Source organism: Oncorhynchus tshawytscha, linkage group LG14 (assembly GCF_018296145.1).
Source record: "Oncorhynchus tshawytscha isolate Ot180627B linkage group LG14, Otsh_v2.0, whole genome shotgun sequence".
Lineage (NCBI taxonomy): Eukaryota > Metazoa > Chordata > Actinopteri > Salmoniformes > Salmonidae > Oncorhynchus > Oncorhynchus tshawytscha.
The window spans coordinates 23,771,046-23,794,203 of NC_056442.1; the positions used below are offsets into that span (position 1 = coordinate 23,771,046).

Below are 23,158 nucleotides of genomic sequence, written 5' to 3' on the forward strand. Positions count from 1 at the left end.
TGCTTTAAGAATTAGGATTATGCGCTTCATCTCCTTTGTTAATTGTGTATGTGAGGTACCTTATGCCTTTAAGGGTTATGTGTCAGCCGAGGTGAATGCAATTGGGTCCAGATATTCAATGTCAATTCTGGGAAGTGTAATTCCTCAAAACTATTATCATCCCCCAAAACAGATAGACATTTGTGCTGATAATGTGGTTACTATACTGTAAATGAGAAGAGCGTGTATTCTGTTCACCCGGGCTACTCCGATCTGAGACATGTCTTATTCATTCAAGTCTTTCTTATTTCAGGGAGAATCCAGTTGAACACAACGTTGTGTGTATGTGGGCCTGTAGGAGATGTCATAGACGAGTTCACTGTCTGTGTTCCACTGTGTCTCCGATGAATTTTTCTGTGCGAATTCTTTGTCTGTCGGGGTGCCGTCTCTTGTGTCTCGGTGGCTGGTTTTGGGAGTACAGACTCAACTGCTTCCTTTAGGTCCCCCAGACGGTGTGTAACAGTCACCAGAGACACTGCTAACAGTGATGAGAATTGGAAGACGTTTCTCTGGAACTCAGTACATATTATCTGTCATACTGAGGAGATGTGATAATGCAGTTTCTTTGTATACTACCGGTAAAAACTTTTAGAACACCTACTCATTCAGGTTTTTTTTTTGTGACTATTTTCTACATTGCAGAATAATAGTGAAGGCATCACACCTATGAAATAACACACATGGAATCATGTAGTAACCAAAAAAAGTGCTAAACAAATCCAAATATATTTTAGATTTGAGATTCTTTAAATAGTCACCCTTTGCCATGATTACATATTTGCACACTCTTGGCATTCTCTCAACCAGGTTCACTTGGAATGCTCTTCCAACAGTCTTGAAGGAGTTCCCACATATGCTGAGCACTTGTTGGCTGCTTTTCCTTCCCTCTGCGGTCCGACTCATCCCAAACCATCTCAATTTGGTTGAAGTCGGGGGATTGTGGAGGCCAGGTCATCTGATGCAGCACTCCATCACTCTCCTTCTTGGTAAAATAGCCCTTACACAGCCTGGAGGTGTGTTGGTTATTGTCCTGTTGAAAAACAAATGATAGTCCCACTAAGCCCAAACCAGATGGGATGGCGTATCGCTGGAAAATGCTGTGGTAGCCATGCTGGTAAAGTGTGCCTTGAATTCTAAATAGATCGATTCTTGGCCCAAGCAAACCTCTTCTTATTATTGGTGTCCTTTAGTAGTGGTTTCTTTGCAGCCTTTTGACCATGAAGGCCGGATTCACACAGCCCCCTTTGAACAGTTGATGTTGAGATGTGTCTGTTACTTGAACTCTGTGAAGCATTTATTTGGGCTGCAATTTCTGAGGCTGGTAACTCAAATGAACTTATCCTCTGCAGCAGAGGTCACTCTGGGGCAAACTACTTGCCCTCCAGGACACCTATAGCACCCGATGTCACAGGAAGGCCGAAAAGAGATCATCAAGGACAACAAACACCCGAGCCACTGCCTGTTCACCCTGCTATCATCCAGAAGGCGAGGTCAGTACAGGTGCATCAAAGCTGGGACCGAGAGACTGAAAAACAGCTTCTATCTCAAGGCCATCAGACTGTTAAACAGCCATCACTAACATATAGAGGCTGCTGCCAACACACACACTCAAATCTCTGGCCACTTTAATAAAGGTATAAAGGTATCACTAGTCACATTAAATAACGGCACTTTAATAATGTCTACATACCCTACATTACTCATCTCATATGTATATACTGTTCTATACCATCTACTGCATCTTGCCTATGCCGCACGGCCATCGCGCATTCATATATGTATACATACATATTCTTATTCATCCCTTTACACTTGTGTGTGTAAGGTAGTCGTTGTGAATTTGTTAGATTACTTGTTAGATATTACTGCACTGTCGGAACTAGAAGCACAAGCATTTAGCGACGCTCACATTAACATCTGCTAACCATGTGTATGTGACCAATCAAATTTGATTTGATTTTGGGTCTTCCGTTCCTGTGGCGGTCCTCATGAGAGCTAGTTTCATCATAGCGCTTGATGGTTTTTGCGACTGCACTCGAAGAAACCTCCACATTTCTTGACATTTTCCGTATCGACTGACTTTCATGTCTTAAAGTAATGATGGACTGTAGTTTCTCTTTGCTTTTTTGAGCTGTTCCTGCCATAATATGGAATTGGTCAATTACCAAAAAGTCTATCTTCTGTATACCACCCCTACTTTGTCACAACACAACTGATTGGCTCAAATGCAATAAGAAGGAAAGGAAATTCCACAAATTGTTTAGCACTTTTTTGGTTACTATATGATTCCATATGTGTTATTTCATAGTTGTGATGTCTTCACTATTATTCTACAATGTAGAAAACAGTAAAAACCCTTAAATGAGTAGGCGTTCTAAAACTTTTGACCGGTAGTGTATACTTTTTTGTTTGGGAATCTTTGTTTGTTTGTTTGGGAATCTCTGGCAACTCTCTCCTAACTGTCCACAGTTACTGCCCACAGGACTGCAATTTCCCCTCCCAAACCAGTGGATGATTATTAGTGGAATATTAAATCAAAACAAGCTAAATGTGCCAGGGGTTTAAAAAAAAATCTAAAATACAAATAAACCAAAGGTGTGTACTTGAATTTCGCTATTATGATATTGAGTGTATCATCTCTCTCTCTCTCTGTCTCTATGTTCCTTGCTCTCTCAGTTTAGGTGATGAATTGGAAAGGAAACTTCTGTGTATTTCCATGAAATCCAAGTGACTTGCTGTCTTGCCAATGCTATGAAATAAAAACCTTAAATACTGTATTCTGGTAAACATATCTGTTTCTTCTTTTTCTGCATGTTTTCTTTATTATACTATCAGTCTTTCCCCTCTGCTTGGTCTCATTATATTGTAACAGATTATGAATAAAATGCCTGAGCAGTGAGCTGCAGTAAATAATCCCTAATTCTCTGCCTGAAAATATTTTGGAATGTTGCCTTGGACTTCAGCTCCAAATTTCCTCCCAAAGCACTTTTTTTTCCAGAATAACTTTGCATTTTTTCCCATATATGGAGTTCCAGTGCTATTTCTTGGATCAATAACTAGAGCAGTCTGTCTCTCCCACTCGCACAGACAATGAACAAACAAAGACTTAGACGCATTGAGTTGGTAACAGAGTTGGAGGTGGACACACAGATGGGGCGTGGGTGCTGCTCTGCTGACCCCCTAGCAGACCAGTTGTTCTGTGATTCTCTGCACGATCCATCCAGAGTCCAGAAGATGTAACACAGTGTTCCAGAGTCAGGGTTTTGCCAGGCAATCTGGGTCGTCTCACACTAGGCGGCCACAATAAATGTAGCTAGTTTCCATCGCATCAGTCCAGATATGCAAATTCAGGAAAACCCCAGATGCCTAAGACATATATTCAGGAAAACCACAAATGCCTTCTTAATCTTTTTTTAGTGAGGAATGAGGAAGAAAAGGTGGTTGGAAAGGTTTTTTGTTAACTTAAAGAAGGTACTTCAAGGGAAATTTGTGAGTGCCACTTCCTAGGGAGCTATTGCTCCAACTGAACTACACCAGATCCAGTTTTGATTTTTCTAATGATACCATTGGAATGATGCCCAGAAAATTATATTGAAAACACATTTTTTTTGGCACTCTTTTGGGTCTCTGGTATTAGACTGACATCTGGTGGTCACTTTTGGAAACATCATAAAAGTGAAAACAAAGAGCGACTGCCTCTGGAAAGCAGCATCTTGTTTTGAAAATGTCCTGTGTGGCATTGACATGAGCCAGAAACATGCTTTCTAGTGTAATTTATTATAGCTCTGCATGCGACCAAATCGTAATGCACATGGTCAACTTGGTTTGACATTTGATGACATCCCTATGGGGCAAGTTAAGGATTATCAGTCAATTATTTTAAAATGCCAACACCTCCAAATTTCAATGACAGAAAACCTCAAACCTACCATAAATTGTATAATATAATATAATAATTCATAAACAAATATTGAATGCATTTAATGAAACAACTAAAAGATGGGCAACTTGAAAATATTGTCCCATTTACACTTTGTAATATATTGACGTTGCCTAATTAGCCTCAGAGATAGGCTATCCAACGTCAAACCAACCTTACCATGGTTGCACACCAGCTGGTTGAATCTAATTGGCGAAAGAAGTTGGCTAGGCGACTTCAGGACACAAGACCTGGTGAGACTATTTCAAGTTATCTAGAAGGGTGACTGTGTACTGTTTTGGGAGAGTGAATGTGCAAACCATAGGCTGCTTGCCACGTGCAGACACACACAAGAGACACGCACATTAAACCTCCCCCCAAGACAACTCTCGTTTCTTTACCATGACTGCTGCATTTCAGCTCCCTTTCAAGTGAAACAAAGTCAATTGAGACCAAGGGGCCAGAGTTCCGGTCTAGAAGCACAGTTTCGACTTCTACAGACTTGCTTCGGTATTACAGTTAAACTGACGCCCGGCCCAGAAAGACCATTTCCATAGACGGCCACATAGGGAAGTCAGATTATAAAATTCCTTAAGACACAGGAGCTGGTTGAAAAACAGTGGTGGGAGTGGCGAGCTGTGGCTCCATGGCAGGAGCCGGTATAGTAGGCCCCACTACTAACTTGAGTACCATGGACTGAGCAGGCTGGATCTGAACGGCTGGAGCACAGTGGTGGGGTGCTCCATCAGCACAGTGGAGGGGTGCTCCATCAGCACAGTGGAGGGGTGCTCCATCACCGGTCCAAGTCATCAACTTCTTGGGCAGCTTGGTGGCACAGCTCCTCGTTCTCCCCCTCGGAGACATCTTTCAGTTGTAAGAGGAGACAACTGTTGAAGGACTGTCTGTGACAGTCAGGTGACAACTGGCAGTGTCCATCAATTAAGTACTGGCGATGGTTGTCAGGTGGTCTGTAGGAACCTTCCGTTTTCCTTACTGCTTCAATTAGCTCCTCAGTCTCGTCATTCTGGTTGTGTAAACGCAGTGAGCCTTCCAGTCGTCACTAGCGGTCCACGCTCAGGTCGATTCTGATCCCGGTGATCTCTGGTCGAGATTCGATGCTGATCTTGCCAATCTCTGGTTGAGGTTAGCCTAAGGTGGGAACCTGGTGAATTAGCCGCCGGTAAAGCGTCTGAGTCTCTGTCCTCTATTCTGCTGGTCAGCCTGGGTGATGACTCGGACCGGTGATGAGTCGTTGAAGGGGACTGCAGGATGTATTCCATCTCAAGTGCTCAAGAAAGCCCTCCAGCTGTTCCCCCTAGTAGGAGTGGTGTGATGTTGTGTGTGGTGGTCTGTGCCTTGACTCGTAGCCATCTTCGTAATTATCAAGATATTGTGGCAGGTGAGCTGGTCGTCGTGGACAGACCACATCTTGTGGAGGATTGTGTATGTTAACTGGCATCCTTGGGTTGTAGGAGTTACTGGATTCGGCTCCAAGGACCATGAAAAATATGTGTAGGTTGTCAAATCTAAGTACCATTCAAATAGGAGGGAAACCGTAGGTGCTGGGTTTAGGCCGGTAGTAACCACTACTGTCAGGTTAGAACAACAAGGAGGCAGTACTCCAGTTTAAGGGGTTTTAATGGACAGAAAATATCCACACACACACACACAGGTCTGAGCACTCTTGAAACTGACAGATTATGGATGTTTAGCTGCACGCACAATAAAACATCAGAACAGCAAAGGTATGTGACCTCATGCAGGAGGATGAGTAGCAGGAGGGAAAATGCAGTGCTTGTCAGGATAGGGAAAGAACATGTCTGACATCTGCCCTGTCAGTGCTGGGGTCTTGCACTGAATGTCCCGGGAATCTAGGTTGCTGATAGGCTAACATAATAATAATTGGCGTGACCTTGACCAATAAGAACTAAAATACATTTCGGACCTTCTGAAAGGGGGCTGAGCTGCCTGACAACAAAAAAAAACACCAGTATAATGTGCTAAAACAGATTACTGAAGCTGGCCGTTTGAACAAAACCCATCACTGTGATGTATTAATCCATTGACTGGCCATCCCTACATGTACGATGTCAAACCCACTGCCTCACAATCATATACAAATCCCCCCTCGGCAAGACTCCCCTTTATATCAGCTCACAACTAAGACTCCCCACCACCAACAGCAACCTGAAATCCAGCAATTATATAAACCTGGCAATCCTCAAGTCCCTCGTATCTTTGTTGAAACTGATTTTCAATTCTCCGCAGCTAGAGTCTGGACCATCCTTCAAAAAACACTGAAACTAAGCTATTTTGTGTTCATTGGTACTTTTAAAAACAAACTGTCTGAAATTTTAAAGGTGCACTATGCAGAAATCGCTCTGCCTTTCCTGGTTGCTAAAATTCTAATAGTTTGCCAAATTTCAGTTAATGTGACAAAACAACCAAGTATTGTGTAGAGAATCATTGTACCATCTAAACCGCTGTGAAATATGTATTCTATAACCAAAAATATTGTATATTCAGCTGTTTAAAGCTGGTGTACAAAACCAAAAGTAAAAGATGCAAAAATGAAACCTCAGAACATGAAGCATAGAAACAGCCACATAGAACATATCTACTGCTTCTTAGACTTTCTTTCAACTCGATTGCCAGATCTATAACTCGTATTTCTATGTGAATTTGGTTTGGTCGCCCAAAAAGTTACATATTGCAGCTTTAACTGATAACTGCATGTGTTTCCCCCCTGCCTCTTAAATGCTGCCTATTGCTGAATGTTTTACTGACTGTTTTACTGACTGTGCATTATGGTTATTTTGACTGTTGTTTGTATGATATTGTTTTACCTACTTGTGTTATATGTATGTATGTATATGTATATATGTATGTATATATACGCTCCCTGACAGGTCGTCATTATAAATAAGAATTTGTTCTTAATTGACAAACCTGTAACAAATAAATGTAGTCGGGCATAATTGCCGAAATCAGTGGCCTTCAGGCCTTAAGGCACATCATATTTTGGATTTATGGGCCATCAAATAGACCACAAGTTAGATAATCCATGGGTTGGATTAATTAATATAAACGGTTATTATTATTATCTCATATCCTATCAGAAATAAAGTAATGTTTGACCTTATCAACATGGACACCCTCATCTGACACGTTGCTACGTAATTTATATAAACGTCATATCCGGCTAATGGGGTCAGTTTTGTTTCCCCGGATCCGCCATTTCATTTTTTGAAGTTACTTGTGGCAAGTTACAAGGTTTTATTCAAAATTGTATTGTTTTACAACTGGGTTGGGTAAGTTATAATCGACATATCATTTCAATCAGGCGATCAGACACGTTTTGTACGAGGACCGGCTTGTGGATTTTAAATTGATGGGCATAAGCAAGTTGCGAATGTCGCCTATTTTCCAAACGTGTTCTCCGCGCTAAAGTTTTTGTATGAGTTGAATGCTGTTTGAGGATAAGGGGAGGCAAAGGGAAGGCCCGTGAAGCCTCGACTTTGGAGTGGGAGTCATGGCCGGAAATTTTGACGCAGAGGACCGTGCAAGTTGGTACTGGGGTAGATTAAGTAGACAGGAGGCAGTTTCACTTTTACAAGGACAGAGACACGGAGTGTTTTTGGTGAGAGACTCAATTACAAGTCCAGGCGACTACGTGCTGTCAGTTTCAGAGAATTCCAAAGTCTCGCATTACATAATCAACAGCATCAGCAACAACCGGCAGTCTGGCGCAGGTAAGAGAGCCATGTTTTGGGGCTGCAGAATAAAGAAGCCCAGGGTATCCGCATGCAACCCAATGATAAAAGATGAATCCAGCAAGAACACTCTACGTTGATTTGGCTTTATTTGGAACATAACTTTAGATTAACTTCCTACACGTGAATCAACCAAACAGTGAGGTTTGGATTAACCAGATGTCAAATATCTAGTCGACTGCCTTTTATGGGCCATAAATGTGGTAATTCACATGGCAATGAATAAGGCCTAATACCTTTGGCCGGTGAAATTGTTTCTGTTCTTTCCTTTTCTACTCATCCCTCTTTCCCCACCCTCCTCTCCCAGGCCAGGCGCCTCCGCAGTTCCGCATAGGGGACCAGGAGTTTGACGCCCTCCACTCGCTGCTGGAGTTCTACAAGATCCACTACTTGGACACCACCACTCTGATAGAGCCCATCAACAAGGCCAAACACTCTTTCTTGGTCAGCGCAGGTGCTGGCGGCCCGCCGCAGCGGCTGGAGAACGAGTATGTCCGTGCCGTCTTTGATTTCCCAGGCAACGACGATGAGGACCTTCCTTTCAGAAAGGGCGACATCCTGCGGGTTCTGGAGAAGCCTGAGGAGCAGTGGTGGAATGCTCAGAATTTAGAGGGGCGTGCCGGGATGATCCCTGTGCCCTACGTGGAGAAGTACCGACCGGCCTCTCCCACCTCGGGGGGCCCTGGAGCAGGGGGTCCCGGTGGGGTGGGCTCTGTAGATGGCTCCAGTGTTCAGGGCCCTCCTCTGCTAGACCCGAGCCAGTACGCCCAGCCCACACCTCTGCCCAACCTGCAGAACGGACCCGTCTTTGCCAGGGCCATCCAGAAGAGGGTGCCCAATGCCTACGACAAGACCGCCCTTGCCTTAGAGGTACCTACCTAGCTGTGCTCTCTCATTCTCTCATCTCCTCTTTCCCTTTATTCATCATCCCTCTGTCAGATTCTTTGATCCTCTTCATTTTGTCATGGATTTTCCTTGGTCCACAGCCTTCAGTGCAATGAGGCTAATCATTATTGGTATTGTAAAACATAGATTTCCTTTGGCATTATGTCAAGATTGAGGCCAGGGAATCAAATCACTCTTTTTTTTTTATTATGCCTTCTGTAAAGTCATAATCTAGAGAAGTCCCTAGGTTCCCTCCCAGTAGGTCATTCCAAGTTATGTCTTCCATTTCCGTTCACTGCTGGAAGGAATGAAGGCGTTGGTATGTGGCCTCTGTGACTCGTTGCCTGTGACTTCCTCCTCAGCTTCTTAACCAGTTGCATGCCCCTCTGTTTCCCAGTCGCTAGGCTTGTTAAAACAAGCTAGTCTGGTTCATGTCCATTAGTCACCAAACAGAAGAAGACAGACTAAAATCGGGAGGGACTTTCAAATGCTTGTTTTATCTTTCCATTGTAAAACGTTTTGCTACGGGCGTGCCCTAATGAATACAAACCAGTCTATGGGGAGTGGTGGTCAGTCAGTGAAATCAATAGCCAACTGCTCTGAAGTTCATTAGAGAAAGCTGCCAGAGGCTCCCTCCCTGGCTGTCTTAACGAACTGTCCGGAAGGGGAAAGAGGGCTTCCAAAGTGAAGATCGTTGTGGGAAGGAAATACTTTGTGTAGAGGAACATTTCCTTTCTCTAATGACATTACTCTGAGCCAGAGCGGCCTCTGGGCGACAAGCCAGCAGTCTCAGCTGCTCCCGTCTCTCCTCTTTTTTTTACCTGCTTGGAGAGAGGGAAGAAGGGACAGTGAAACAGATGCATGATGTTCACTTTCTGTCTTGACGGAATCAGCTACCGGGTGGAAGTAGTCTGTTTTGCCTCTTGTCTTTTGAAATACAAAAAGTAATGTCAAAGACTTTTTGCCGAACTTTTATATACTTTTGGGTCCCAGAGAGTTTAGATTTTCTATTTACCCGAGAGTCCGTCAGCACTGTGCTCCGATAATCACCAACAGGATATTTACCCTCCATGAAGGTGTTTGCCAGTGGTATGACTCAGGAGGTATATAGGTTTAATGATTAGCCCCCCGCACACACTTCCTGGTCACATCTTAGTCGATGAGAGTACTTCACTCTCTTTAGAAGAATGTAATGAAGAGGCCGACAGGGTGAACCAGCAAATGGACCTCTGCAGTACTGGTTTGTGTTTGTGAGGCAAAATGAACTGCTGCGATACAAAGTTTCACAAATGGCTATCTTGCTGCAACTACTGCAACAAGGTCATTATAGGGTGAACACGGTGTTCGTTGGGCACCAAGCGGACTGAAACGGCGAGCGTCTCCCTGGACTCGTCGCTCATTTTGTGTTCCGTTGAAAATCGTTTTGAAGTGTTTTCCTGTTGCGTGCCGTAATGAACATGACCCAGGTCTGTCTGTTTGACGAGTCCTTCTCCTCCAACAGGTGGGCGACATGGTGAAGGTGACAAAGATCAACGTGAACGGCCAGTGGGAGGGCGAGTGTAAGGGCAAGCGTGGCCACTTCCCCTTCACCCACGTTAAGCTGCTGGACCATAATAACCCAGAGGACGAGGTGAGCTGAGAGTGGACACTGGGCTCCTTGGGCTCCTCCCATCCCTTACCCTGCCCTTAAATACACACACTCACTCCCTCTCCTGCCACCATCGCCCCTGTGCCAATCAGCAGCCTCCTCATGGCCACTTCCTGTTCCTCAGTTGGTCCCGTTAAGATAATCATTACGCTGTGTCATCTTCACTCACAACACCAGTATTTAGACCACTTCAGCACCATGGCCAGCTCTATCAAAACACCCACATATACCCCTTCTAAAGAAAGACTCAGGCCTTGTCTGATGGGGATGAGGACAGTGACTATGTGTTACCAAGAGGAAGAGGGGGAGTGTGTGGACAGCTATTCAGGGAGAGGGAAAGCAAGGTAGAAATGCTCTCTTGGACTGGAATCGTACAAACAGAGACCCACGGAGAAACACTTTCTCTGACTGTCAAGGAGAGCCGTTAGGTTAACACTACATTGTACCCAAAACTATCATCCTCGCTACAAATCCACGACCAAGTAACTAGTAGTCTTTTGTAAGAAAGAAAAAAAGAACATATCATTATGAAATTGTTGATGACCATTACATGCTAAAATCGTGTTTTTTTGTTGTGTTTTTTTCTGCGTTTTTCTGAGAAGTAACATTGCCAGTCCACCACTATTGCAGAGATCTCATCAAATGTGTCAGCTATGTTGTCTGCGCTAAATCTCTTGTTATTTGTTTCTGTCCTACAGTGCTTGTCTGTTTTTTTTAAAGTCTTTGTCTGCTCCACTCCCACTCCGAATCACTGAAACCTATTTTTTTTTTATACATATATTTTTTACACTTAACTTTTCACCTTGTTCTTGACAGTGGAGATGCCTATTTGTGTATGATCAGCCAGGGTCGCGCATATGTTCTGCCATACCATATAATACCATAGCCAAAGATAGACTGTTAAAACAACATTTTCATATGTGTTAATGCTCAATATTAGTATGACTTGGCTTTCTCCTTGCAAGATTCATAACTGATTACGGTAGCATCTACTTGTCCTCCTGTACACGTTGGTTACGAGGTCAAGGCAGGTCATTGACACGGACTGTTCTCACTTTTCTGTTCTAGATTCCAGTCATCCACTATATTTTGAGAATTAATGTCTGTCCGTATTAATTAGTGTAAGAGAGTGACCAAAAAAACACTACATTTGCGTGTATCCACAAACCACCATACTATTGTTAAGATTGTCAACTTTTGAGTAGGTGTTCTCTGTTGATAAGAGATCACAGTTAATTCCACCTGTTGACACATGACAATCTTTCCGTCTCTATTATGTAGAAATAGGACAATGTTTGCACCCTGGCACAGCATCACAAATGTTAGATGTAAAGGAGTTTACTGTGCACAGCAGATGAGTATCTCTGGTCCACTATGAATTAAACCTATATCTGACCGTTCTTACACTTTGCACCCCACTGAATGTGCCCCTGACATTCACTTGGATAACTTCACCTCCTAGAGTGCTTTCCCACAGATTTAGGAGGTGGTGAATTGAGAAGGGGATGACCTTGTCCTCTGTAGAACTGGCCACTAGGGTGCACTACAACAGCATTAGGCAGAGAGGTTCTGGAAGAACCTAAGTGCTAGGCTGCCTCTGAGCCTTAGCCTGTGTTGATCAATACAGTAGTCTGGGTTGAGGTTGCTATCGGTGAAATGTGTTTTGGTTTTTTTCAGAATGCACTTCAAGCTATCTTTAAAAAAAATAATAATTACAATTACTTATCAAGTCTGACCCCTCCCTTTTATTGCCTTTATTGTGCCAATATGTAATTTCTGCTGTGTTCATTGTCTGTGTCTTTTAAAAATATATAATGAAGGTAATTTAGCCCCCCAAAAAGAAGCTGTGAAAAATCTAAAAGCATTATCAGGGTGTGAAGTGTACAGAAATGATTATGGTAATACGAGTTAAACTCCAATGATGTAGTACCTCATCAAAAATACACTGGGTGCTGGCCTTAGATGTAGGTTCTGGGTAGTTGATGTTGCATAGTCCAGATGAATAGAATATATAACCTTTTAACGATTGGATTGTCCGCAAACAAAAGGGATTTTCCCATTGCCCAAAAACTTGCACCATTTCTCTATGGAATTGTTGTTTTGCCAATTTAATGCCACAATCTATGTTTATGGGCAGGGTTGGGTAGGTTACTTTCTAGATGTTACTAGTTACCTGTCAAATTGTAGTCAGTAATATCTTTTGGATGACTCAAACTCAGTAACATGATCTGATTACTTTCAGTTACTTTTTGAGTACTTTCCCATTTATAAGCATTTGAAGCAGATAAAAAGGAACCATCGAATGCATTTGGTGTGTCGTTATAATGGTCTCTGACTTGTGGTCAAACTCACTCAGGTGGAACAACCGTAAACTTGCACCTTTTTTCAATGCTGATTTTAATGTCATTGAGAAAACAGAAAGGTGTCATGTTTTTTTTTTTTCTTTTTTTTCGCCAACACCCTTTCTGAATTCCAAAGTAATCCAAGAAGCAATCTAGTTTTTCAAGACTATTTGTAAGATGGTTACAATATTTTTGCTGGTAATGTAAGTGATTACAGTTAGTTCCTTTTGTAATCAGCTACTCCAGTAACATTTGTTCAATCATGTCTGCGTTTTCCATTCATTTTCTCAGTGCATGCCTGTTGCTTATGTATTCTGCTCTTATTTTAATGCCTATAAATATTCTAAAGTATTGTATTTGTGTAACCCTGTGCAAGTCATTACCTTTCATAATGGGGCTTGGTTGGCAACCGCGAATGGAAATTGTGATATCAAAATGTGCCATTGTATTATAACATTATATATTCTTAAGACAATTGAAATTACCTTTTTTATTTTCTGTAGCATGTAATGTGTTAAGATATACATAGTAAATAAAGTCAAAGGATTGGCAAATGAAAATACTGTACCCTAGCAATCTGATGAGATCAAACTGCACTGCCTTTTTTTCATAATTTGGCTCACTTGTCATGCATAACATAGACTTACAAAAAGCCAGTTGCCCTACTCTTGTGTTTATTTGTATTTAAATATCCAGACTGCTGATTATTATTACAGGCCCTTTCTACTAAAACTTGGTCCCAGACTTGTTAAAGATGTCACAGCCAGCCTGTTTCACGTGTTTTATTTAAGTCGGTTAAGAATAAAATCTTATTTACAATGACGACCTACCAAAAGGCCTCCTGTGGGGACAGGGGCCTGGGATTAAGAAATATAGGACAAAACGCATCACAACGAGTCAACAAACACTACATAAAGAGAGACCTAAGGCGACAACAAAGCAAGGCAGCAACACATGACGACAGCATGGTAGCAACACAACATAACATGGTAGCAGCACAAAGCATGGTACAAACATTATTGGGCACAATCAACAGCACAAAGGTCAAGAAGGTAGAGACAATATATCACACAAAGCAGCCACAACTGTCAGTAAGTGTCCATGATTGAGTCTGAATGAAGAGATTGAGAAACTGTCCAGTTTGAGTGTTTTTGTTGCAGCGAACTGAAAAAAGGAGCGAACCAGGGATGTGTGTGCTTTGGGGACCTTTAACAGAATGTGACTGGCAGGACGGGTGTTTGTTGAGGATGAGGGCTGCAGTAGGCATCTCAGATAGGGGGGGAGTGAGCCCTACTAAGACAGTTTGATAAATAAGCATCAACCAGTGTCTTGCAACGGGTATACAGAGATGACCAGTTTACAGAGGAGAATAGAGTGCAGTGATGTGTCCTATAAGGAGCAATGGTGGCAAATCTGATGACCGAATGGTAAAGAACATCTAGCCGCTCGAGAGCACCCTTACCTGCCAATCTATAAATTATGATTCCGTAATATAGCATGGGTAGGATGGTCATCTGAATCAGGGTTAGTTTGGCAGCTGGGGTGAAAGAGGAGAGATTACAATAGAGGAAGCCAAGTCTAGATTTAACCTTAGCCTGCAGCTTTGATATGTGCTGAGAGAAGGACAGTGTACCTTCTAGCCATACTCCCAAGTACTTGTATGAGGTGACTACCTCAGGCTCTAAACCCTCAGAGGTAGTAAAGAGGGGCATTCTTCTTACCAAACCACATGACCTTTGTTTTGGAGGTGTTCAGAACCAGGTTAAGGGTAGAGAAAGCTTTTTGGACACTAAGAAAGGTTTGTAGAGCATTTAACTTGAAATCCAGGGAGGGATCAGCTGAGTATAAGACTATCATCTGCATATAAATGGATGAGTGAGTTCCTGCTGCCTGAGCTATGTTGATATAAATTGAGAAGAGCTTGGGGTCTAGGATTGAGCCTAGGTGTATTCCCTTGGTGACAGGCAGTGGCTGAGGCAGCAGATTTTCTGACTTTATTTATACACTGCACTCTTTAAGAGAGGTAGTTAGCAAACCTGGCCAAAGACCCCTCAGAGACACCAATACTCCTTAGCTGGCCCACAAGAGTGGAATGGTCTACCGTATCAAAAGCTTTGGCCAAGTCAATAAAAATAGCAGCACAATATTGCTTAGAATCCAGGGCAATGGTGACATCATTGAGGACCTTTAAGGTTTCAGTGACACATCCATAACCTGAGCAGAAACCAGATTGCATACCCGAGAGAATACTATAGACATCAAGAAAGTCAGTCAGTTGATTATTGACATGTTTTTCCAACACTTTTGATTAACGGGGCAAAATAGAAATAGCCATATAACAGTTAGGATCAGCTTGATCTCCCCTTTTAAATAAAGGAAGAACTGTGGCTGCCTCCCAAGCAATGGGAACCTCCACAGAAAGGAGCGACAGGTTAAAAAGGTTGGAGATAAGCTTGGGGATGATAGGGGCAGCAACCTTAAAGAAGCAAGGGTCTAAACTATCTGACCCAGATGTTTTTTTTGGGGTCAAGTTTAAGGAGCTCCTTTAGCGCTTCGGACTCAGTGCCTGCCTGCAGGGAGTAACTTTGTAGCGGGGCAGGGGAAAAGGAGAAGCATCGGGGATAGTCGCATTAGAAGGGGTGGAAGATGAGGAAATGTTGGACGGGCAAAGAGGCAGAGTCAAATAGGAATCCTGACTTAATGCATTGGTGATTAAAGAGCTCAGCCATGTACTTCTGGTCAGTAACAACCACATCATCAACATTAAGGGACATGGGCAGCTGTGAGGAGGAGAGTTTATTCTCTGGGTCTTTAACTGTTTTCCAGAACTTCTTGGGGTTAGACCCACAGAGAGAGAGAGAGAGAGACCTGCACCTTAAAGTAACTAACTTTGGCCTTCCGGATAGCCTGAGTGCACTTATTTCTCATTTGCCTGAACGATAGCCAGTCAGCTTGAGTATGTGTGTGCCGAGCCTTTCGCCAAATGCAATTCTTGAGGTGGAGTAAGATCACTGTCAAACCAGGGGCTGAACCTGTTTTTAATTCTAATTTTCTTCATGGGGGTGTGTTTGTTAACAATACCACTGCAAATACCAAAAAAGAATCAAGCTGATTCCATACCATTTTACAGATGTTCTTGATAAGAAGATTGTGAAAGCCTTATCAGCTTACATTTTGTGTGTGTGATAATGCTCACCATGATGATAATAATAATGTGGGTGTAAATGTTTGGAATCCCGAGACATTGGTTGCCATGCCCTGCAAGAATGGGAGGGGGTTTTATGAGGAAGGGGTGATCCTCAGTGGGGGGGGTGATAGGTTCCCGGATTGAGATTTTCGCCATTTTTTTTTTTACTCCAGTACAACCGGTGGGGTGGAAACGCCACTGATCTATCCGTTGATTTCACAGGACCCGCCGACAGATTGACCTAGTAGCAGCAACTGTCGAGCATTTTTATCAATTTGTCAGTTTAAACTAAACTTCGCCACTCGCAACAAAATGGGCGACCGGGACGATTTAGTATATCAGGCAAAACTCGCCGAGCAGGCGGAAAGATATGACGGTAAGATATACAATTGTATTATTCGATGGAGGGACATGTTTGCCGTTGTCTCCCCCCAGCTAGCTAACGGTAGTAGCTTCCAACATAGCTAACACTTGCACTCACCCTCCTCCCTCTTGCAGGGGCGAGGATGGTGATGTCAGTGCGCTAACGTTAGCTAGCTAGTTAGCCTGAGCCAACTCATTGGCTTAACTAGGGAGCCGTGTTACTAGCATTAATTAGTCAATACGATAGCTACTCAACTGTCCAGATTTGTTCAAAGATATGGATAATTTAAAGAGAATACAAAATGGCGGATTATCGATGGTGCGAGAGCTAGGTAGCTAGTAAGCAAGTGGGGGGGGTAGCTAGCGCGTTAGCAAACTAACGTTAGCTGTGCTACAGGACCTATGTGGGGATTACTTTTCCCGAACAATGTCAGCCAATTTAAGTTTATGCTACATTACTAGCTATAATATAACATGAGATCGCTATGTACATCTGTTGGCCAGCCAAATACCCACGTTTGCGAACATTCTCGTGGTCCAGCCTGCTATCTGGGTGTGACGTATCGACGGCTGACCTTAAATAAAACCGACGCCCCAATGATAAGCAATTTTGACGTAGTTCAGTTAGTGAGAGAACATGTCTGTCAATTGGCATGAAGCTGTTTTTAGATGTGTGATTACAAGGCATGATCATGTCGGTCAGATTACGGAACCCTGGCCACATGCAACTTTGATTAGCCCCGAAATAAAAACCAGCTTCATTTCACCCCCAAATCAAACGCGATTCTTCAGACGTGCGGCTTTCATTCTTGACATTGACGTAACTACCGGTTTCTTAAAGGTATGAATAATGTACCCTGTCACTGGGTGTATGTTCATGCAGATGCTACCTCCCAAGATTGTATTATCCAGAACCTGTGTTCATAAAGCACATCAGAGTAGGCATGCCGAGCTAGGATCAGGTCTCACCTGTCCTTATAATCATATTAATTATGGTCGATTAGGCCAAATTGATTAGCACACCTACTCTGAGATGCTTTGTGAATACAGAAATTATAATCTGTAACTTCAGCATAAGAAAGGTCTGTAATGTGAAGTCATCAAATGTTGTCCCCTAGTTTTACATTGGATCTGATCTTTCAGCACCAATTACTTATGACTTCCTCTCTGCTCCCCACAGAAATGGTGGAGTCCATGAAGAGAGTGGCCGGGTTGGATGTGGAACTAACAGTCGAGGAGCGAAACCTACTATCAGTGGCCTACAAAAATGTCATTGGGGCGAGGAGAGCATCATGGAGGATAATCAGCAGTATTGAACAAAGGGAAGAAAACAAGGGCGGAGAAGACAAATTGAAAATGATCCGGGAATACAGGCAAACGGTGAGTAAGCCCAGAAGGATGAGTCATTCTGAGTGCATTAGTGTAGTGCGAGAGAGATCTGACATGATGAGAGAGGCATTTGAGCTGCAGCCCTCTTAAAGCAATATGGTAGCATTTCCACTGGAGAAAATGTTGAACATTTATAAAATAATTTAGGCTAATTCACCTGAATGATACCATTTGTGTATTGCTGTGTGTTGTGCCTAACATTGTGTCAGTGGCTGGTCATTCATTGAGTTATTTTTTTTCTCTCTCCTGCAGGTTGAGAACGAGCTGAAGTCGATCTGTAATGACATTCTTGATGTACTGGACAAGCACCTTATTCCAGCTGCTAACACGGGAGAGTCCAAGGTCTTCTACTACAAAATGTACGAGCCTCTGCTTTTGTTGTCGATTTGTTGTTTGGGAATAGATGCTTAATAGATGGTTATTGCAGTTTTTTAAACAACCAGCTAAATCAGGAATTCCTGCTTTTCTAACATTTACTCCATTCGTTGATCATTGAATCGGACCTATCCCCTAGATTCTTTAGGTTGTCACGGCCCTGAGTTGGGAACATAGTTGTTTTTCACATGGACCCATGTTTTCATGGAGCCTTTGTCTTTTACACCATGTTGGCCCACTGATTCTTCTCTGTCTTTCTCTTCCCTCAGGAAAGGCGATTACCACAGGTATCTGGCTGAGTTTGCCACCGGGAACGACCGGAAGGAGGCTGCGGAGAACAGTTTGGTCGCCTACAAAGCTGCTAGCGACATCGCCATGATCGAACTGCCACCGACACATCCCATTCGCCTAGGCCTCGCTCTTAACTTCTCCGTATTTTACTATGAAATCCTCAATTCACCCGACCGCGCGTGCAGGCAAGTACCTCGCACCGCTCTCCTCGATAGACTTCTAATTTAGAGCTCTAATTAGGCTGTTGATCATGTGTGCTCAAACGATTCAGTAAGGTGATTTATTTCCTTGACACGAGTGCGACATAAGACCAGTGTTTTGTACTGCAGGTTGGCGAAGGCTGCGTTCGATGACGCCATCGCAGAGCTGGACACGCTGAGCGAAGAAAGCTACAAGGACTCCACACTAATCATGCAGTTGTTACGTGACAACCTGACACTATGGACTTCAGACATGCAGGGAGATGGTAAGCGTGAGTGAGAGCTCACCCACCTGGATTTTTCCAATGCATGGAGGAAGTTGGTAATGTTATTAATGGGGAAATTGCTGTTTGAGGGGACATGCTCAATTCCTTCATTTCTTCCAGTCTGAGGTACAATATTACATTAGTTTGCCTCTGCTATTTTTTTTGTATGCCCATTACAAAATGGGCATACAAAAATCCGTTTGTGAACGGATGCTATCCTACCAGAAAAGAGTAGCACTGTTTCCTATAGGTGTGTGCTGTTGGTAATTTGTCTCTTTTCAGAGCTGCTGACGTGGATCATTACACACACTCTTAACGTCTCCATCCGTCTCTAACCCAACCTTGTGCCTTTCAACCTTTCACTTCATTCTGCATTGCTTAGTGGTCCCCTCTCTGCCCTCTAGAGCTGTAGCTTCTTTAACCTTCATCTTAACGTCCAACTCATCTCTCCTCTCTCCTTCTATCTGTGTAGAGTCCTAAAGGAGCAAAACAGCTGTTCATTTCCCATAATCTGTACTTTGTAAGTGTTTTCTGCCCTTCCCTTGGTTTGAATCGTTTGTTCTGGCCCCCTTCACTACTAACTCACTGCAATGCCGCTCACCCATTTGGTTTGTGTCCCCGGGAAAGTTGTATGTTCACACACTGCGTGTCTTATGAATCTGTCTTTCTACATACAGTGCCTTGCGAAAGTATTCGGCCCCCTTGAACTTTGCGACCTTTTGCCACATTTCAGGCTTCAAACATAAAGATATAAAACTGTATTTTTTTGTGAAGAATCAACAAGTGGGACACAATCATGAAATGGAACGACATTTATTGGATATTTCAAACTTTTTGAACAAATCAAAAACTGAAAAATTGGGCGTGCAAAATTATTCCGCCCCTTACTTTCAGTGCAGCAAACTCTCTCCAGAAGTTCAGTGAGGATCTCTGAATGATCCAATGTTGACCTAAATGACTAATGATGATAAATACAATCCACCTGTGTGTAATCAAGTCTCCGTATAAATGCACCTGCACTGTGATAGTCTCAGAGGTCCGTTAAAAGCGCAGAGAGCATCATGAAGAACAAGGAACACACCAGGCAGGTCCGAGATACTGTTGTGAAGAAGTTTAAAGCCGGATTTGGATACAAAAATATTTCCCAAGCTTTAAACATCCCAAGGAGCACTGTGCAAGCGATAATATTGAAATGGAAGCAGTATCAGACCACTGCAAATCTACCAAGACCTGGCCGTCCCTCTAAACTTTCAGCTCATACAAGGAGACACACCACCTGGGAGACACACCAAGCATGTGGAAGAAGGTGCTCTGGTCAGATGAAACCAAAATTGAACTTTTTGGCAACAATGCAAAACGTTATGTTTGGTGTAAAAGCAACACAGCTCATCACCCTGAACACACCATCCCCACTGTCAAACATGGTGGTGGCAGCATCATGGTTTGGGCCTGCTTTTCTTCAGCAGGGACAGGGAAGATGGTTAAAATTGATGGGAAGATGGATGGAGCCAAATACAGGACCATTATGGAAGAGAACCTGATGGAGTCTGCAAAAGACCTGAGACTGGGACGGAGATTTGTCTTCCAACAAGACAATGATCCAAAACATAAAGCAAAATCTACAATGGAATGGTTAAAAAATAAACATATCCAGGTGTTAGAATGGCCAAGTCAGTCCAGACCTGAATCCAATCGAGAATCTATGGAAAGAACTGAAAACTGCTGTTCACAAATGCTCTCCATCCAACCTCACTGAGCTCGAGCTGTTTTGCAAGGAGGAATGGGGAAAAAATTCAGTCTCTCGATGTGCAAAACTGATAGAGACATACCCCAAGCGACTTACAGCTGTAATTGCAGCAAAAGGTGGCGCTACAAAGTATTAACTTAAGGGGGCTGAATAATTTTGCACGCCCAATTTTTCAGTTTTTGATTTGTTAAAAAAGTTTGAAATATCCAATAAATGTCGTTCCACTTCATGATTGTGTCCCACTTGTTGTTGATTCTTCACAAAAAAATAGTTTTATATCTTTGTTTGAAGCCTGAAATGTGGCAAAGGGTCGCAAAGTTCAAGGGGGCCGAATACTTTCGCAAGGCACTGTAGTGATTTTTTTTTTAGCCCCGGTGTATCAGTAATGCATTTAGTTTGAAGGTAACCTGGAGCGAATGTCTTTTTCTTATGATTTCCACATGTCTTGGACAGCTGACCGATTTATTGTTTTGTTTTTTATACTGGTAAGCGAGTATTGTCTGTCAGCTGGAACCATTTTAGGTCCAGTAAAGGACAGCTCTGTAGGTAACACGGTAACTATCTTTCTCTGTGGGGCTGCGAGGTGTCTCACCAAGTTAGAACATGGGTTTGTGTGTAGAGTCTGGCGCTCTGTAGTCGCCTGCCTGATCCGTTGACGTACAGTGCTTGATCTCCGTAGCTATTGTCAGAGCCGTGTATTGTGGAGACTGGAGGACTTAACAGCATGGCACCAATTGTTGAGGCTGTGTGGGATATCCTGTCTGTCTTTGACTGGGTGACATACATCTACATCCAGTCCCATAATCGCTCTGCTCTGTCATTCTGTCTGCCTGGCGTCCTGTAGCATGACACAACTAGACAACTGTCTCACTAACGACGGAATGCCAGTACAATAGAGTGGCTTGTGTTGGAATAGAATACCGGGGTGCAGGTGAGTCTTGGGCAGATCTGTCGAGGGATTTAAAGATTGGATGTCACGGTGTTCACTAGATGGCTTATAAATCATGGAATGAGTAGGCTATGGGGAAATTGACAAATCAAACGCTTCTCAATTGGAAACAGAAGTCATCTGTCAGGTTGTCGTCAAGTAGGGCCTATATAGGACGTTTCATTTTATAGCTATTTAATTACTAGAAGAGTTGTCTTTATTTGATTGAAGCGCTGCAGTAGTTCTTTTGATATGGCCTACAAGGTTGTAAATGGTGGTTGACGTTTCACTGCATGTGCTAAGATGTTTGACACACTGAATGAAACCACTGCTGGGCTCACTTCAGCCTGTCCACCTGTAACTTTGGAGATTGTAGGTTAAAACTTGCACAGGAGTAATGCAATACTTCCACAGCATCTCAATATGTTTGATGTTTGGCCACTGAGTCTGATCACCTAGACTGAGGATTGTCTCTGGTGTACATAACCTGAAAGCCCAGCCCTCACCGTCCATTTCTCTCGTTTTCAAGCAGGTGAAGAACAGAACAAAGAGGCGCTGCAAGATGTGGAGGATGAGCCCCAGTGAGACATTACAGCCAACCTGAGACCCCCCCACCCCACCCCCACACACAAAAACTGTGGCCGCCACGCCCAAGTGACCGCGGCTCTCAGCAGCTCTCTGGCCACATGGTCTTAGAAATAATCAGTCATTGTTATTATTTTTTTTGTTTTAGTTTTTTTGCCCTTTAATTCAATTCAAATATAAATACCACTTAATTGAGACAATAAATACCATTTTGGAAAGGCAAAGAGTCCCTGGTTTATTTTATTTTTCTTGGTACACGCGGTTCTGAAAAAGATCTTTGTTTTCATTATTGTATTGTTTTAATTTAGTTTTGTTTTTGCTCTTTCCTCAATATTTTATCAGTTGCTGGATGTATTTTGAGTTTTTTTTTTTCTTAATGTAATTACAGAAATTAACTTTTATTACTGATATGTCTATTAGTTGTGGGAGCTGTAATATTTCTGTTAGTGAGAGATGCAAATCATTAATCCTTTTTAAGGACAAGTCTAAACAAAGTCCTCTTTCGTGAACCTAGTTTATCAGAGGAAGTTGGCAAAATTCTTGATATCCACGTGGAGCAAAATGCTTAACTTTTACACCATAGTGATTCTATTGTGATGTTTTGGATTGTATGTTGTGCTAAAATACTGTATTGCGAATACTTGCTGATTTCAGATGAGGACTGGTAGCCGTAAAAATCCGAGGAAGCGTTGCGTTAACAGACAGTTCTCGACTGGCTTCTGTTGCAAGATGACAGGGTTCTAAATAGATGATTTCAAGCCTGCATGAGTTCATTAATTTTCTGCCTCTTTCCCCTCCTTTTATATAGCTCAATGTTTTCCTTTTCTTTTAGCTTCATTATGTGTAACTTACAGCTAATTTGTACTACTGGATATCTGACTGGAGCCACAATCTGTATTGTTCTTACTGAAACACAGCATGGAATTAACATTAAACAATCTAAATTAAACATACTGAAATGTCTGTTGGTGTTGATTACATCAAATGATGAATTCATGCTTCTTGATTTTTTTGGGGGCTTTTCAAAAAGCATCGGAGTAAAGCCATGGTATTGAGTGTTTTTTAATTTTTTTTAACGCAGTGTCTATAAATGACTCACAAAATGGAAGCTTGCCTGTTGGCTGTATGCCTATTTATTTACGGTGGGCCATGTTAAGTCCCTGTCATTTGAGAAACACTGGTGGAAGGTTGGAGATAAAGCCCTAGTCTACTCACCACCCA

The 23,158-nt window shown here is 42.7% G+C and overlaps 2 protein-coding genes across 5 annotated transcripts; both read left to right on the forward strand.

Moving 5' to 3' along the window:
- The first annotated feature begins 7,178 nt into the window (after nucleotides 1-7,178).
- LOC112266812 (adapter molecule crk) lies at nucleotides 7,179-13,428 on the forward strand. Its single transcript, XM_024444644.2, has 3 exons — nucleotides 7,179-7,710; nucleotides 8,039-8,601; nucleotides 10,118-13,428. The coding sequence occupies exons 1-3, from the start codon at nucleotides 7,491-7,493 to the stop codon at nucleotides 10,253-10,255; spliced, it is 921 nt and encodes a 306-aa protein (XP_024300412.1). The 5' UTR covers nucleotides 7,179-7,490; the 3' UTR covers nucleotides 10,256-13,428.
- A 2,521-nt stretch (nucleotides 13,429-15,949) lies between these two features.
- Nucleotides 15,950-22,890, forward strand: LOC112266813 (14-3-3 protein epsilon). Of its 4 annotated transcripts, none has more exons than XM_042297183.1 (7): nucleotides 15,951-16,169; nucleotides 17,337-17,536; nucleotides 17,798-17,904; nucleotides 18,190-18,396; nucleotides 18,541-18,677; nucleotides 19,150-19,197; nucleotides 21,882-22,890. In XM_042297183.1, the coding sequence occupies exons 1-6, from the start codon at nucleotides 16,106-16,108 to the stop codon at nucleotides 19,155-19,157; spliced, it is 723 nt and encodes a 240-aa protein (XP_042153117.1). In that variant the 5' UTR covers nucleotides 15,951-16,105; the 3' UTR covers nucleotides 19,158-19,197; nucleotides 21,882-22,890. The 4 variants fall into 4 exon arrangements, with proteins under 4 accessions (XP_042153116.1, XP_042153117.1, XP_042153118.1 ...); XM_042297184.1 differs by having other exon boundaries at nucleotides 21,885-22,890; XM_042297182.1 differs by lacking the exon at nucleotides 19,150-19,197 and having other exon boundaries at nucleotides 15,950-16,169; nucleotides 21,885-22,890.
- The last annotated feature ends 268 nt before the right edge of the window (nucleotides 22,891-23,158 follow it).